We start from the raw sequence: 17,166 nt of genomic DNA on the forward strand, positions 1-17,166 counted from the left end.
TAGTATCACTAAGAATGCAACCCTACACAAGGATCATTTCTACCTTCTACAACAGCAGCAAACTAAGTGGTTTCAAAGCACCTTTAAAATAGGATATTCCCATGTTAAAGATTCCTCACAATCTCAAGCTACTGCACCCCAAACTAAACTGAAATGCTCTTCAAGTTAAATAACCTGACCTCCCCACAGCCCAGAAAAACCAGGTCCAATCTCATTTAAGATTCTAATTCACAGAATCATATAAAAGTACGCCTGGAAGGGACCACAGGAGGCCACCTAGTCCAACCTCTTGCTCAAGATATGATCATCCCTGTCTAAACCAAATGCTCATCCAACTAGCTCTTAAAACCTTCCTCGGATAGAAATTCCACTGCCTCAGTTCACCACAAACTGAGCCTCGCATTCAGCCTGGGCTAAGTTAAGAAATCCTAACAAAACTCCTGCAGTTTAACAAAACCATGCAAGATAAAACCATACAAGATTCCTGTAGTTATTATAGGAAGCTTTCCACCTATAGCTCCCCATTTGTTTTGCAAAGATGGGCAAGGACCTTTCTTCTCAAGGGTGAAACTGAGGCTACTGGGTGCTATATTTCCACAGCTGTTAGGTTTTGCACACTTGTGAAAATACAGATTAAAATAAACAACTTGCATGTACACTAGGCAGTGGAGAAAACGATCCCAGGGTTCCTGCCTCTTGTTCCCATGCTCTATTCATAGAAACACATTGCCTCATGCCCCTGTTGACTTCTTATGAACCTCCAATACCTTGGTATAATCTAGGGTCAGCCAGGGTCAGGGAAAAGGCACCCTGAACTAGCAAACAGCAGCACAGGAAGATACTTCAGCCCATTCTCACCGTGGGAGAAATATGGCTGGTCACAGAGGCAATTCCTGGGCAGTAGCCAACTATCCAGGATCTAAGGTGGCAAGTGGAAGCAATGCAATAACAAGGCCCAGAGAGAATCCAAATGCATTTGTAAACCCAGCAGACAGCAAGTGAACAAATTAGATCGCACCTTTAGTCAGCAATGGGTTTGGAAATAGTAGGTGACAGTTCCTAGCAATTAGAAGCTCCCTGAGGCAGAGCCCAGCATTCAGCATTAAGAACATTTGTTAATGAAGATCTTACCGTATCTTGCGTTGAACAAAATTTCAACTTGTTTCCTCAAATGACTTAAGACATCCCCTACTCCGTCTGGAAAACAAGAGAAACACACCAAGAAATAAACCGTGCTAGCTGAGAGACGTATAAAAAAAGCTGTCCAAATGCCCCAAATCTCAAGTGACCAGAAGAAGTGGTTTTCTGACCCTCTGGCTAATCAATTCAATATTCCCAGGTTAGTCTGAAGTGTGTAGATTGGACTGATAAAGAAGTGAACAGACATTCACTTTTTTGATTCCAGAAATGCAGTCACATGCCTGCAATGACCCAGGCTAGATGCAGGGAGGGTGCTAGAGAACACCCTCCTGCTCAGGTGGAGCAGACAATTGGGCCAAGGCTAGCTTGCCCACTTTGAGAAAGGGGGTTTGCAGGGGAGATGCAAAGCATCTTGGGATGCTGGGGGACTGTTAGTTAACTTGAAACTGGAGGGAACCCAGGACAGAAATTCAATAAACTGATTTAATCTAAATCAGCGAAGTCTAATACTACATCCATCCAGGTTTATCTGAAACTGGTTTCAGCCATTTTGAAAGCAGTTTATTTGCATTGCACTTCTGTTGTGTTACAGATTTGAACTGGTTTCTGATCACTTACACTGGTTTGTATGTCATTTCTGTCCCTAGCCCCTCTTTGTGCTCTTTTAAAGTCAGTCTTATTCATTACAACAACTGCCACCACCCTCATCCCCATTAGGGATAGGGTAGCTGCACCATCCCAGACTACTGGCGGTGCCTCACAATGAATGAGGAGTCACGGGGCTCTCGAGAGCACCAACGCTGGCACCAGCTTCCAGAAAAGAATGCTTTTCAGCCACCTTCAGCTCTGTAGCCACATCTGAGACTCCTGACAAGACACCATGATGACAGCCAGGCTTGTGCTGTGTTTTTCGGGGACAAAGAGCTATGCTGGATCACAGTACAGACGGGTTGATATGAATGGAAGCACAAAGGGCTAGGAAGGAGTCCTTAATTACATTGTTCCACATCTCTATCATTCTTGACGGCTATTTGATTTGCTTGCCATCCTCTGCTTTATACATCTCTGTCAATGGATATAGATAGAGTAGTATTCTTGTATCCTTTCATCTCCCTATTAAATTCTATGACAGAGACAGAACAAACAGGTCCAGCGTCTTATGTGCACAGTCCCTCTATTTTCATAAATGACCTGCTGTTTTAGGATGACTTATCTGCTGTATTGTATGCTGCCAATCAGTTTTTTTTAGGACTGGGATTTCTTGCCTTTATTACTGGCTCAGCACTGCAGTGTTAGTTAGGCTGAGCTCCTCTTACTAGCTAATAACAGCAGAAGGAAAACTATTATAAGACTGGACGCAAGTGTTGGTAATTGCTTAAGAATTTCTCAGCTATGCAGAAACAGGTCAAAGGAATTTAAAATTCAGACACAAGTCAATGTATGAGAGGTCATAACGAGGGCCTTGTTCTGGGCTTTTTACTCTTAGAGTCGCACACGAAAACAGGTTTTGAAACAATCAAGATAGCCATACTGAAGTCAGCTGGGAAGGGACAGTGGGATCAAACTGAGCCTACACCCGAACATTTTAAGAGGCAAGGCAGAGAGTGGTAGGCAAAGCAGGCACAGAGCGATGAAGTGACACGCTTAATGTCACAGTTCTGGTCAGGGTTAGAGCCAGGTCTCTGGGCTCAGACTCCAGTGCCCGGCACCATGCTACCTCCTCACCTAGTACGCAGACTAGAAGACATTGATGAATAACTGTCTGAGTGACTCAAGTCCTTCAGAATTAATGTGGCTGCGGCCAGGATAAGAAGAAAAAGTTAACCTCTGCTACAGGCTGCGTGTGACCTGAATCAAAGTTCACAGTGTTATCGCATTAGTCTATAATCTCTGCCTTTTAAACTCTCTGGCCCATCACATCACGTGACTGATTTTCAAAGCTGGAAGACTTTACTCTTTGCCCCACTTTGAGATGAAAAGGCCGACGAGAGCCTGAAGCAGCGCTGAGCGGGTTTGTTCCAAGCCCTAACAAGCTGTTTACATTTCTGGCGTCTCAGTCTCTCTCTAGCACAGCCGCACTCGGGAATGCACTCCAGCCCTTTGCAGCTAACCTCAGAGCGACTGCACGGCCAAAAAGGACAGCTGACGGGAATGGCCAGCATTGCTCTAAGCTTCTGCTGATTTAGAGCTTGGCTCTATATCAGTTAAGTCACTGGGAACTTTGCTGTTGACCCCACCAGGCACAGGATCAGTAAAACATCCTAATGCAGACTAGCAAGAGTAAATGACATCATGAAATGACATCGTTGCAACTTAAACCTATAAAAATACTAGGCCACAATTCTACATCTGGCACCAGGACTGCCTTAAGTAAGCTCACGAGTGGTAATGCTCAGCTGGTGCAAATGGGCCAGGCTCCACGATGCCAATGGAGAGACACCAACTGGGGCTCTGAACATGGTACATTAGAAGCCACTTGCCTTTCAGAGAATGTAGACCATCCCTTGAAGGCAGTTTAAAAATAGAGCCATGCTAACTACACTTTAAACAAACCCAAGATCACCAAAGGGTATTTCAGCTGAGATTTATTACAAACTCCCCCTTACCTTCCATCTGCTTGTCTTCATGTCGTGGCTCCTCAGTGGTCCCCTTATCTGTACCTGGGGGAGGGAAGCAAAGGTTTAACAGCTTCTCCTGAATACTGGGGCAATGAGCCTGCCAGACGCATCATGAAGCAGGCGTGAGAATTTGTCTGAGGATGGAGAGAGTGATGAAGGTACACCCCCGACGTGCTAGTTTGCTAGGAGGGCTATATTTTTCCTGCACTGGGAAAAAACAGACAGGGTAGTATATAATCAGCCTTTCCACGACAATGGAACAGCAGTATAAAGAAAGTTTTGAGGACTGCACTTGCCTGTTGAAGGCAACATAATACAAAACTAAGCAACACAAGACATGCTGCATGACCCCTCTGTGTGACAAACAGAACAGAACCCAAAGATGAAGGTAATGTAGCTTAATATACGGAGGTACAGCACCTAGCACAATGGGACCCTGATTTTGGACAGGGCCCGAAGGCACTAACCCAATACAAATAACGACAACAACATTTCTCTGCGTCTTAGGGAAGTATGAACAGCTGGACAAGCTTTGCATCCAGATTCTCAAACTGCTTTCTGTTGTTCAGACACAAAAGCTCCAAAGTGAAAGGATAAACCTTTGGGTCAAGGTTTTTATTCACACTCCTAAATAAGATGACCTAATTTCAATGTTTCTCATCCAACAGCTCTGACTGAGCTCGGTGGAGCTGCAAGAAGCTTAGCAATCTTGAAAATTCAGAACGATTATTGAGGTGCGTCATTATGGAACTAGGACCCTCACTTTGGGCTCCTATTATTGGAAATGTTGGCCTGAAATGTGCAGTCCCTTCTTTTTTTAGGTTCACATGATTTACAACTCTTTTAGTGGCATCAGTTTCATTACCTGTTACTGCTTCTAGCATGTAGCTGGAATCACTTGAAGTCAGGTGGCTGGTCACGGGCTCATGGATTTCATCGGAACTGGGCGACCGGTCTGCGAACAAAGAACCAAAGATAATTTGGATGACCTGGTCCCTGCCCCTGGAAGCACACTGCAGAGTTTTATGGCCCATTACCAAGAATCCACCTATGTTCATGAACATCAATGTGTGACTGCGGTAGGGGGCACAATTACTTAGTCATAAAGGCATGCAGGACAAGAAGCAGGCTGTATCTAAGTACGTATCCAGAACATTACGGTGACAAATCTACCACCTTTTTCCTATATATTTTAACACTTGTAAGAGGACGTTGGAAACATTCCTCTACGACACCCCCCAACCTCTCCGAAGTGGGGAAAAGCAGCAGCATCTGCAAAAGTTTCCTTTTAAGCCCCAAGGAGAGTGAAGAGCTGAAACGGGTCGTGATGACTTAATTGGTTTAATTCCACCCTGACATCCAATTCTGGCTTAAAACGTTAATGCTACTTGATCCCCCCACCTCCTTCACAGGAAGGTCATTCCACCCATCCACTGCTTCACTCCAGACAATAGCGCTCCTTAACTTCTTCTTACATATACCCTCTTAATATAAACCTGTATACTTTAGTGCTGGACTCTCCCATGCCCTTGGAAAATTATCCAAATTTCATTTTAAAATAAACCTCTAGCTAGTTTAAGTACCTCAGTCAGGTCACTTTTTAATCAGCTTCTCACATGATAAATAATCCAAATTTCATCAATTTCTCCCTGTATAGGAACACCACCTTTCCATTAATTATCTTTGCTGCCTTAAGTGGTACTCCATCTAATTTAACTACATCTGCCTTCAAATAAAGTAATAAAAGCTGGACTCTGGATTCCAAATGTGATTTAACCAGACCCAATAAAGTAATGACAAAGTTTCCTTAGATTTATATAACGGACATACCTTAATACCAGTTGGTATTGCATATCCCAGCAGTCTTTCCTGCCCAAGTATTGGGGGGCTGGACCTGATGATCTGTAAGGTCCCTTCCAGCCCCTAACAACTATGAAACCTCTTTCCCATCACAGCCCAACCTGAAAATTAAAATGTTTCATCTAGCAAAACACCTAAAATCTTTTCCTTTCCCCACATTAAATATGAGTCAAAATCTGCTTTCATTAACATTCTGTAATTCTAGACTGACCTTTATAACTTTACTGGAGTTGCAATAACATTAACACTGGTCGAACTGAGAGCAGAATTTGGCTGCAATTCAGAACCATTCGAACTACAGCAAATTTGGACATTACATCTTCTCTGAGAGCATCATTTCCCACTTAGGTGCATTCAAAGTAATGCTCCTGCTCTAATTCTATCAAGATTATTAATTAGTTAATGACTGTAAAACACACTGAAAATGCAAAGTGCTAATTAATTACCCATTAACTCCTCAAGATGTTTCCACTGTTTGATGCACACCCTAGTTCAGGTAACAGCCCTATAAACACCAGCCCAAGGCATGCTCTTCCTCTGGAAAGCTCCTAATTTCTCACTCTTAAGGAACCAAAGCTTTCAATGCTACTGTCCCCGTTCTGGTGCATAGCCCCTGGTTTTTTCAATCTCAGCCACATTTCAGGAAAGCAACTGGGCAAATGCTTAGGTCCCATAGGACTGGAGACGGTCCAACTCTTTACACCAGGCAAACAAACTACAGGATTTTTTCAGTCATGCCTACAATTTGGCTGATAGGAGAATCCCGACACTGGCCGTCAGCTCAGCTTCTTCTAGGGTGATCCTCTCCCCAAAGTTCGGATGCCAGTGACTGCATTCGAGATCCAATCCAATCCCTTCATTCAGCCCCATTATCACTGTCAACTTCTAAAAACCACCAATTTACCATACTGGACAACGCACAAGGCAACTTGCAATCTCCTGTATATCTCATTCTCCTGACCAGGGAGCTCATTCATAACCTAACACTGTAGCTGAATAAATCTAGTCACCCCACAGACCTGATGGAGCTAAAACTACAGTGGCCTAACCAAGGATAAATTCAGCCCGTTACATGTAGTACTGCATATTGCATTTTTATGCACACACAACTTCACCACTGCTCACTGCAAGCTTAGATGCCTCAGAACCAGCTGCTTGGAGATACTGTTCATATTCATCGATATGTGCAATAACAAGTCATAGGCAGATGGAGGCTGGAAAAAAGTTACTAGGGCATATCAGCTAATGAGAGTCAGAAGTGGTGCTGTAACACCAGCTGTAACACCAGCCCACGATCCAATTATACCCTTAGGAGATGAGACACAGTCCGACAAATGTGAAAGCCACAATTTATAGAGATTTGCTTAGAACAGCATTTTCTTCTGATTTCTGCATCGCTGCCATGCACGTTCATCTCCAAAATGAATTCACAGATTCAACTTGGAGCCAACTCATTTAAAACCCCCCTGCTGAACTCATCAGCATATCCTCCCCCTACCAGGCTGCTATCCTCTTTTTGATTGCTCCTTGGGAAGCTGAGAAGGCCTTAGCCCTTTATTCTGGAATTAGAGCGCTCGATGGTGGCAGAAGATTGGGATTCTGCTCTCAGCCTTGCCACAGATTTGCTACATGCGCTACCCTGAGTCACTCACCCTCTCTGTAGATCTATAACCAGGGATATTGAGGGCATGGACAGATAAATAGTTATACTGTGTTAAGGGAGGGAGGAAAGGATTCCCCACAGCTCAGGTGGTCTGTCTGCTGTCACCCTAGCCTAGGGTAAGTGGAAGTTAAAGCAGGGTATAGTTTACTGCTGAATGAAACAGGGAAAAGTTACCGCACTTTAGCTTCACTTGCTGCAGGACAGACGCAAACAGACAAATCAGCTGTAAAGGATAAGCTGGTTTGCACTCATTATCACCACTTTCAAGAAGTATCATTTTTTGTCTATCCATGCCCCGATAGTCCCTAGGCCTTGGGAAGAGGGGACAGGCAAAGGGATGGAGGAAGACGACACTCGCCTATCCCAGTTCTTCTTGGTTATCACTGCAAAAGCAACAGCAGCATCATCGCCAGAACAAGCTGCTCTACAGTGCACGTGGCCAAGGATGGGTCAAGGGATGCATAAACAGGACTAAACCAGAAGCTGCCCTTGGGGGAAAAAAAAATACCTGGAAACATCCTATGCTGTTGCAACAACTTGCCCAAGAGACCAACTGTTTGCTGGGGGATTTTTCAATACGGGACAAAATGAGGCTGAGGGGATTACCCACCCATGCCACTTCCCCAAAGCAAAATCCTCAAACTGTACAACGCAAGGTTGATGCTCTCTGCCTTGATGTTACTCAGCTCTTCAGACCTGCCCACTGTTTACCTGGCACGGTGATCTGAATGATGTCCAGCTCATCTGGCTCTATTTTGATTTGTCGGATCCCACTCAGTTCTCCTGAGGTACCTAATGGAAAAAAGATCCTCAGAAGCGCAAAACCAAGGTGCGCGTCCAAAAAGCCCTCACTGCCTGCCTGTCAGATCCCAGGCAACAACCGTTTACAAAGAATTTTTCATCCATAGACCTCACAGCACTTCACAAAGGTAAGTAGCCAACATTAACCACACTAACTGCATCGTACAGACAGAAGAACTTCGGCTGAGAAAGGCTGAGCTCTCATCTGTACGAGAAAGCTGAACTTTTAAAATCTTTTTTAAGTTTCTAAACTGACTTAAGCTCGTGCTACTCCTGCCCCCGCCCCCAACTTTCCCCTGCTCCGTTTCCTCCCACGCAGACGCTCCTGTTTCAGATTAACACTGGTTGTTTCAATGGATTCAGGATCAATTCGAGCCAAAGAGAATTAAACTTACTTTATACCAGAATAAGAGCATGCTCCAGCCTTTTGTACCCGTTTAAGTAATTTGGTTTAAAATGACCCCTTAAAATAAACCAATGCAATTTTCTTAGAGAAGGACATATTCAGCAGCACATTTAAGCACATGCTTAAGTCCCATTATCTTCAATTACTGTAAGTGTTTTGCTGAGTAAGGGCCCGGCCAAAGGCCTACAAAACAAGCATCTCCATCCCCTCATCTATAAAATGGGGATAATAATCCAGACCTATCTGCCTTTCCAAAGTGTTACGATGACTAATTAATGTCAGTGAAGGGCTACAGGGATATGTTTATGGGATGTTCTCTATAAATGGCCCTCGACTGTAATTCACTTTTGCTGCTAGTACAATAGAGCCCTCAGACCTTTAGGAGACAGAATAGAGGCTTGTCTATTTTCTCAGTCTTTTGCCAGCAATCATTTTGCTTTATACTGCAGGTAGGAACTCTCTTTGCTACTGAGCTTCTTTCTTTCTTTCTTTCGGCCCCAAAACACTGTGTTCCCACATACAGAGCACTCCGAGAGCTTCATTTTTAAAGGGTGGGCACGCATGTGTCCGTTTCTATGCGTGATTGTGTACAGACACCTCTTTGACACACAAATTCACATAATGCTTTACAGCACATTGTAATATGCAGTACCTCTGGCATTGTCCTCTCAATGACAGATCTATTTCTATAAGTAGCTCAATAGGAGCATTCAGAGCCTCAGCGCCCAGCACAATGGCAGGCACAGTTCACCATGGAGAGCTGCGATAGGCAGCAATGTTTGTTACATTTTGTCATTGGCGCTGAAAGATTTCAGTACAATAGCTATAACTACAGCCCATTGCGGGGAGGACAGAGACGCAGCAAATGCATTTCATGTGGCATGTAATCATCTCAGCCAAAGAGCTGGAGAGTTTATCAGCAACACAGGGAATTTAATATTTAGTGAAGGGTCCTGAGTTCTCCTCCCCCCCGCCATTACTACTTTTCAACAGAAAGCAACAATTATTTCTTGCTCACCTGGTTCGCAGCTTTCAGGTACGCTACACTTCTCTGACCTGTAGAGGAGAAGCAGACAAGAGACATGGTATGTTTGATCAAAGGGAAGCTTAAATCTTTTGTGCTTACTTACAGTGAAGCAAATAGGCATAGGAAGCGCAAACAGTTTCTGCTTCAACACTTTATCTGTGTAAGTAATGTATAAGGATATCAGACTGAAAAGTCCGGAGATGCAGCATCCACATGCTTTAGTTAAGACAGCAGCAGCCCTCAGGTTTTGTGCCATCACTAGCAATTTAATTGCTGCCAATTCCTTTTTTTTTTAAGTTTATACAACCCATGAGAATATTAGATCTCTACAGCATACTTGGATCAGGAACTGAGAAAACTGCTCTGTGAGGCCGCGGTAGAGCGTGGCATTGAAGTCTTGTTCCTGCCAAAGCGACTTTTAACTTAGCGAGGTAAACCTCACGTTGTATCAGGGCAGCAAATCTGCAGTAGACGTTTGTGCAGGAGCATCTACACCAGTGCTGCTACTGCAGAGAAAGCATTTGAAAAAGTTCTTAATAATGCAGGGAGATCTTAAATCAAGCTTGGTTTTCTCCTTTAATGGTGCTATTTCATGCCTAAAGTCCTGAGAAGAGTAAGCACTCCTTATCCTGGATGTCTGAAGCACTGCAAACATTTCCAGCACTGTCTAAGTGCAATAAATCTTTTAACCAATGACCTACGGGAAGCTAACATGAAGCATGTGTTGGTGTTTTCAGTAATCAAACACTCGGGGCCTGCTTCTCAACAGTCACACCGGTACAAACAGGGTTAACGTCCACAGACCTCAATAGGGCAACATTGGTGAAAAGGAGGAGGAAAATCAATCAATCTATCCATGCATCCATCCATCCATAGACAGATAGTGCCCATCTTTAAGAAAAGGAAGAAGGAAGATCTGGGGAATTACAGATCGGTCAACTTCACTTCAGTCCCTGGAAAGGTCATAAAGCAGGTCCTCAAGGACTCCACTTCCAAGCACTTGGAGAAGAAGGTGATTAGGAGCAGTCAGCATGGATTCACCAAGGACAAGTCATGCCTGACCAACACGATTGCCTTCTATGACAAGATGACTGGCTCTGCGGATGTGGGGAGAGCAATGGATGCGATATACCTCGACTTTAGCAAGGCTTTTGATATGGTCTGCTGCAACATTTTTGCAAGCAAGCTAAGGAAGTATGGGTTGGACGAATGGACTGTAAGGTGGACAGAAAACTGGCCATCAGGCTCAAAGGGTAGTAATCAATGGCTTGATGTCTAGTTGACAGCTGGTATCAAGCGGAGTGCCCCAAGACCTGGTTTTGTTCAATAGCTTCATCAACAACCTAGAAGATGGGATGGAGTGCACCCTCAGCAGGTTTGCAGATGACAGCAAACTGGGGGGAGTAGTAGATAAGCTGGAGGGTAGGGTTAGGATTCAGAGAGACTTCAGCAAATTGGAGAACTGAACCAAAAGATATTTCATGAGGTTCAATAAGGCCAAATGCAAAGTCCTGTACTTGGGGTGGAACAATCCCATGTACCAGTACAGGCTGGGGACTGACTGGCAAAGCAGCAGCTCTGCAGAAAAGGATTTGGGGGTTACAGGGGACAACAAATTGAATATAAGCCAACTGCATGCCCTTGTTGCAAACAAGGCTAATGGCATACTGGACTGCATTAGTAGGATTGTTACCAGCAGAGGGAAGTCATTAATCCCCTCTCTTCAGCACTGGTGAGGTCTCTGGTGAGACAGAGGGGATTTAGTAACAGCCTTCAACTACCAGAAGGGTGGTTCCAAGGATGATGGAGCTAGACTGTTCTCAGTCAGTCAGCGTGTCCATAATTGCCAAGCCATATGATAGCATCAATAGCCACGTGCAGTTCCTGTAGTCCTCCACTGAACTTAGTCAGCAAGCACACATCAACAATATGCAACTTACTGTGTTTTGCCACAGCTACAATCTGGACTGTTGCAAAGATCCCAACTGTGGAGGCTGGCCGCACACTGACCTTGCCCTGTCCAGAACCTGCTCAGCAAGCCCCACAGACAGTGTGGCAGGTTGAAGCCAGGTGGGCAGGCTGTAGGATCTGCGCTAAGGAACTCATTTGATGATAATGTTGACTTCCGTTAACTTGTTTAGTGGTAATGTTGACCATTCTCAGTGGTGGCAGATGACAACACAAGGAGCAATGGCCTCAAGTTGCAGCAAGGGAAGTTTAGGTTGGATATTATGAAAAACTCTCACTAGGAGAATAGTAAAACACTGAACGGGTTACCCAGAGAGGTGGTGAAATCTCCATCCTTGGAGGTTTTTAAGACCCGGCTAGACAAAGCATTGGCTGGGGTGATCTAGTTGGGGATAGTCCTGCTTTGAGCAGGAGGTTGGACTAGGGACCTCCTGAGGTCCCGTCTAACCCTAATTTTTTATGATTCTATGTTCATACAACCGGTAGTGTGAAATCCTGCAGGGCTCAGCTCCTCGCAGGAGGTGGCCCACAACGTATCAACCTGGTTCCTTCTGCAGCTAAAGCAAATGCAGAGATAGGAAAAAAAAAAAATCAGCTGAGCTGGTAAGTGTTTGCTCTACTCAAAGCTTTCCTCCCTGCATACTGGGCTCTACCCCAAATTTGCACGCACTGTCAACTCAGCATATCTGGAAAGCTGTGGGAACTAGAACACCTTCCCTACCCCAGATTTTGGTGCTCTCTCCCTCTCATAAGTAACACTTTACTGCGAGTAAAATGTAGACCAATGCAAACCACTGCACCTTGCCCATAAAGAATGCCAAGAAACAGACCCGGAAACCTACAGCCCCCAAATATCTGTCCTGAGAACAAGGAGTTGTAAAGAAGACAAGACTGCCGCAGTCCTGCCCATTTGTTCATAGGCTTCAGAAACATTCAGCATGAGACTAGATCTGTTCTCCCTCACTTCACAGCATCCTACTGCACGGTTTCTGCTGCTTTTCTCTGAGACATCTAATATACAGCCCAGTATCGGACAGTATTCTGAACCAGACAGCCCTGCCGAGGCAATTTCTACGGCCCTAACAGAGAGGAAGTCTCTGCATTTAGAAGAAAACACCACAAACTGATCTCTTTTTCAAACATGCATTCTTTCTTCCTCAATATATGTCGCCAAATTAACTGGAAATTGAATAGATAACGAGAGAGGGAGATTAAGTTAAATTTGGTATCTCCAGCGGAATTCAGGATTTCCTATACCGTACGCTAAAATAACAGTCTAATTTTCATAGCATGCGACTACATGGCCTGATTCTTTTCTCACTCGCACCGGGATAAGTCAGGAGTAATGCAAGTGAAGTTACTGAGACAATTAATTACGCCCCTGCCCATCGGAAGCAACCCAATGACTTTGCTGGGCTTATCCTAGATTTATGCCAGTGTAACTGAGAGCCGATTTGGTTCAAGGGATTTACGTGGGAGGAAAATCAAGGGAAGGAGGTTCAGAATCTGGGCTGGTACAAAGTGCATGGTGATTACGCTGCACTAAGAACAGACTGAAAGCTCAAGACCCCAATCCGGTTAGAATCCTTCACAGGCATTAAATGAACTTACTGCAATGCCAGACTCTGCCCCAGAAAAACATTCTTTTGCCTAGGATTTTGCAAAGCTGTTTTACCATAACATGCAAATCCTGACTGACTCACTGCTGGAAACAGTCAGAGTACAGTACGGATGAAGGTGAAGACAATTAAATATTAGCGAGTGTTCTCCATGGACAGTAAGCCTCCAGATTTGCTAGTACACTGAGAATGGCAAATACCAGACCTCTCGCTGAGTCTGATACTCCTGTACGCACTCGGTGGCAGATCTTCTTCACTTAGCAAATTAGCGGTGCATCCCCTATCATTTTGCCTTTCTGCCTGCCTGCTTGTATTAGCATTGATTTAATGCCATTCTGGGTTGGTTGGTTGTTTTTTTGTGAGGAGGGGGGTTACAGAAAGAAAAGAAAATATATTAATTGTAGGAAAGAAGTAATTACAAGTAGACTTCAACGGTTAATTAAAAATGAGAACTATAAGGCCTGGTTTCCCGGAGGCTGAACAGGTCTTTTTTAAGTCAACAGGAGCAGCGGATATTCAATGTCTTTAGAAAGCCAGCCTCTAGATCAAGGCTGCCTATACAAATGCTTGAGGATGGGTTGGGGGGGGGGGGGCGGCTCTAAGAGCCACTCTAATTAGAGTGCCGCAATGTCTCATGTATCAGCATCCCTGCGCTTCAAAACGGCTTCCTGGCATGTCTACAGATACCCTCTGTGTGACCTTCCTCAACTGTGCCTCAGTTCCCCATCCGTAAAATGGGGATGGTAGCACTGTCCTACTTCCCAGGTGTGCTGTGAAGACAATTACACCAATTGTTTTAGGCACTCTGGTGAGGAAAGCCATATAAATGCCTATCTATCTACTCTCATCAGGTTTAACAGACTGGGATCACATCCTGAGCTCCAGTCTTCAGTTATAAAGTCATTTAGAGAAGACTGAGTGTACTCAAGTTGACAACTGAACTTTCCAGTTTACATAGTAGATCAACATTTCACGAATGTCTTTGTATAGGTTACTAATATATAGAACAAGGGCCTGATCCAATGCTAAATGGCAGTGAGGTCTTTCCATTCGTTTTGATGCGGGTTGGATCAAGCCCTGCATATATGTAATTAAAAAAACGGATTCACAACATTTGCAATTCAAGCAATATAAGTTTTCCTTTAGTCCAACATATACATACAAATATATTGTACAAACCATTACAGCAATTGGTATACTAATACCACATTTGAAATAACATGCCCAGCTGCAATCAGGCATTTAAATGCAACTTTGAGGCTTATTTCAGCAGAACTCTCAAGCACAGATTGAGCCCTTTTACCCCACAGGTAGAGCACTGTTCCCATGCTTCAAGGTAAGCAAGAGGTGCTTTGCTTGGCAGAATCCTTGCCAAAGCACGATATCGCAATGGTGCATTCTGCTGCTTGTCACCTGCCAACGCTACCCTGGCATAGCAGCCAATGAGACGGGACGCCTCTGGAAGCTCTCAAACCTGAGCAAAGACTTAATATTGTCTTCAAAACCTGTGATAACTGCTTCTTGCTTCAGAGACCCTTGCTTAAGTTTCCTGCCCGACTGACTACAGCAGGATTCATCCCACAATGCTAAGTCAAATGGCAGCATAGAGCACAATTCATATTCTGCTCTAAGTCCTTTTGACTCCCTGATGTTGCAATGGAGTCAGTGCCATCAAACAAATCTCTGCCTTGTCTTCTACTCCAAAGAGTACTGGGAATGTGACTGTCAGGTGTTAAGAGCTCTGGATCAATGCAGTCTTTGTGCCAAAATACTCTTTGAGATATTTCAGCATGTGACAGCAGGCTCTGGACAAAGACAAATTGACTGAAGAGCCATGTTTAGGGTCACATGCTCTACATATTACTTACTTCCTGTTAGACCCCAACTCAAATGCTGCCTTCACTAAATCATCAAAGTTTACCCACTTGTAGGGAAGTAAAGCTTTGTTGGCACGTGGCAGTCACTATCTTGGCTGACAAATCAGGAGCAGAACAGTCCTCCAAAGCTAGTATCACAAGCTAGTGCAATCTGAATTCAACTTCCTATGTGGGGCTGTCGCTGTCACACACTCACTCTTCTTTGTGAACCAGGCACAGAAAGGAACCTGAAACATTCACTTCTGTCTGCGCTGCGCAGCTAACTTAAGGGGAGTTTAGACAAACATTTATTGGTATGGTTTAAGATGGGGGTGATCCTGCCTAGAGCAGAGAGGAAGGATTAGATAACTTCCTCAAGTCCTTTACAGCCCTATTTTAATCTGATTCTGTGACTGGGGCCTTCACCTGAAAGTTTGGCTTAACATTATTCATTCCTGAGTCCTCACTGCAAAGCCCTACCAAGCAAGGTTGCCGTGTCCTTACTGTTTCTGCCCTCACCTGCGGGTGTCTGGAGCTATACCCCCCAAGTTCTCTGGGTTGTAATGCTTTAGGATTCTTCTCTCAGTCAACTGTATCACTTATGGGAGAACTTGACCGTGATGTCACGGGAATGACAGAAAGGATGTTTAACACTCAAATACTTAGCTTGCAGGAACACTGCAAAGCTGGGAGACGGGAGGATACAGCTCCAGTCAAGGAAGAACTTGTACTTAAAAAATCACACACCCGGCTAGGTAACTGCTGGGTAAAGGACCTCCAATACTAGGTCAGAAGTTATTCTGTGCAGGTGGGAGGAAGATTAATGCTAAAACTCACATACGAGATCAAATTCACTGTAGACATATTCATACACCACACAGTGGAATATGTACAGGCACACTTGCACTGGCTTAGTAGCTTATACAGGGTAATACTCAACCAATTTAAAACCTGGCTTAGACTGGTGTAAACTGAAATAAGAACGTGCATCATGCCTTCTGGAACAGTTTATCAAAGCAGGATTTCAAATCTGCTGCCAAATCCAAAGTAACCAGACAAGCAGCACACGCACAGACTATCATGATTACATCCTGTGGCCACAATACACGTGGCCCTGTCCATGCACGTAAGTGGTCACCATCTGTAAAGGCCTTTTCCCTGCAGGGTTTCATATTCCAACACAACATTCAAGATAATGTCGAAAACAATACCAAGCCTACCCAGACATTTCAAACTAGAAGATCACTGGCCTCAATACGGCCACACAAGGGAGCACGGTTCACTCGACCTCTGGGCAGGTCGCATCAGAGCTGCCTAAATCAGAGCCCTATGGCACCACGAGAGTTTTGCCATTAGCTTCAGCAGGGCCAGGATTTCATTTTGGATGTTCACCTGTGAGAGAAGGCGTGAGAAAGAAGGCAGAGCCACGGCTCTGCCTTACTAGGTGTCAGCTAGTAGAGCTACTTCAACACGTGGGAGGCAGCAAGTACCCTTAGACAGGTGAGCTATCAAGTGCTGTGGGAGCAACTCCGTTCTTCTAGGGGTACCACACATCACCCAGGGTGCTGCCCTTTGCTTAGAGCTGTCGTTCCATACTGCTATTAGCTTGTGCCACCAAGAGCAGCAAGGTGGCCTTCCAGTCCACTAAACATCTGTACCCTCGTGAATCACAAGGTCTCACTTCTTATCAAAAGTACATTTACAAGCAACTTATAAAGGGTTAATACGTGCTCAGTAGGCATCAGAAGCACGTGACAGACGGTTCTCTACACATCAGTAGTAGGTGCTAGAGACAGGCTTAAATAACTGTTCCACTTGTTGGATGCTATAATAATTAACCCAGGGGTGGCCAACCTGCAGCATGTGTGCCACAAGTGGCATGGGTAGCCTCTGTGTGTGGCACGTAGATCAAGGATAGGTCAGGCGACACAGTAGCAGATAGGGCAGGCAGCAGAAAGCAGAGCAGCAGAGCAGGCAAGGGGCAGGGGGCACAGCAATAGGAAGCAGAGCAGCAGACTGCAAAGGGAAGAGGGATTTGAGCAGCACTAGGGAAGGATGCAGCACTACTTTGTAGTACACCTGCCAAAACGGTTGGTTCCCATTGTATTAACCGGTTATTAATCCCCTATAAACTATTTATAAATCTGTTTTTAAACGTACCCTGTTTGTGATGCTGGCTGATGGCGTATCATTATGCTTTACATACCA

General features: G+C 44.6%; 1 protein-coding gene across 10 annotated transcripts in view; it reads right to left on the reverse strand.

The window, feature by feature from the left end:
- GTF2IRD1 (GTF2I repeat domain containing 1) overlaps window positions 1-17,166 on the reverse strand; it is a 168,706-nt gene that overhangs the window by 39,843 nt on the left and 111,697 nt on the right. For 9 of the 10 annotated variants that reach the window (XM_059717385.1, XM_019493405.2, XM_059717386.1 and 6 more), the window contains exons 12-16: window positions 9,507-9,544; window positions 7,993-8,073; window positions 4,624-4,713; window positions 3,747-3,800; window positions 1,132-1,197 (exon numbers count right to left, since the gene is read on the reverse strand). In XM_059717385.1, the coding sequence (XP_059573368.1) occupies window positions 1,132-1,197; window positions 3,747-3,800; window positions 4,624-4,713; window positions 7,993-8,073; window positions 9,507-9,544 (329 nt within the window). The remainder of the gene's footprint in view (window positions 1-1,131; window positions 1,198-3,746; window positions 3,801-4,623; window positions 4,714-7,992; window positions 8,074-9,506; window positions 9,545-17,166) is intronic. The other variant, XM_059717389.1, reaches the window with a different exon arrangement.

The sequence above is a fragment of the Alligator mississippiensis genome, chromosome 14 (genome assembly GCF_030867095.1).
Source record: "Alligator mississippiensis isolate rAllMis1 chromosome 14, rAllMis1, whole genome shotgun sequence".
Taxonomy (NCBI): Eukaryota; Metazoa; Chordata; order Crocodylia; family Alligatoridae; genus Alligator; species Alligator mississippiensis.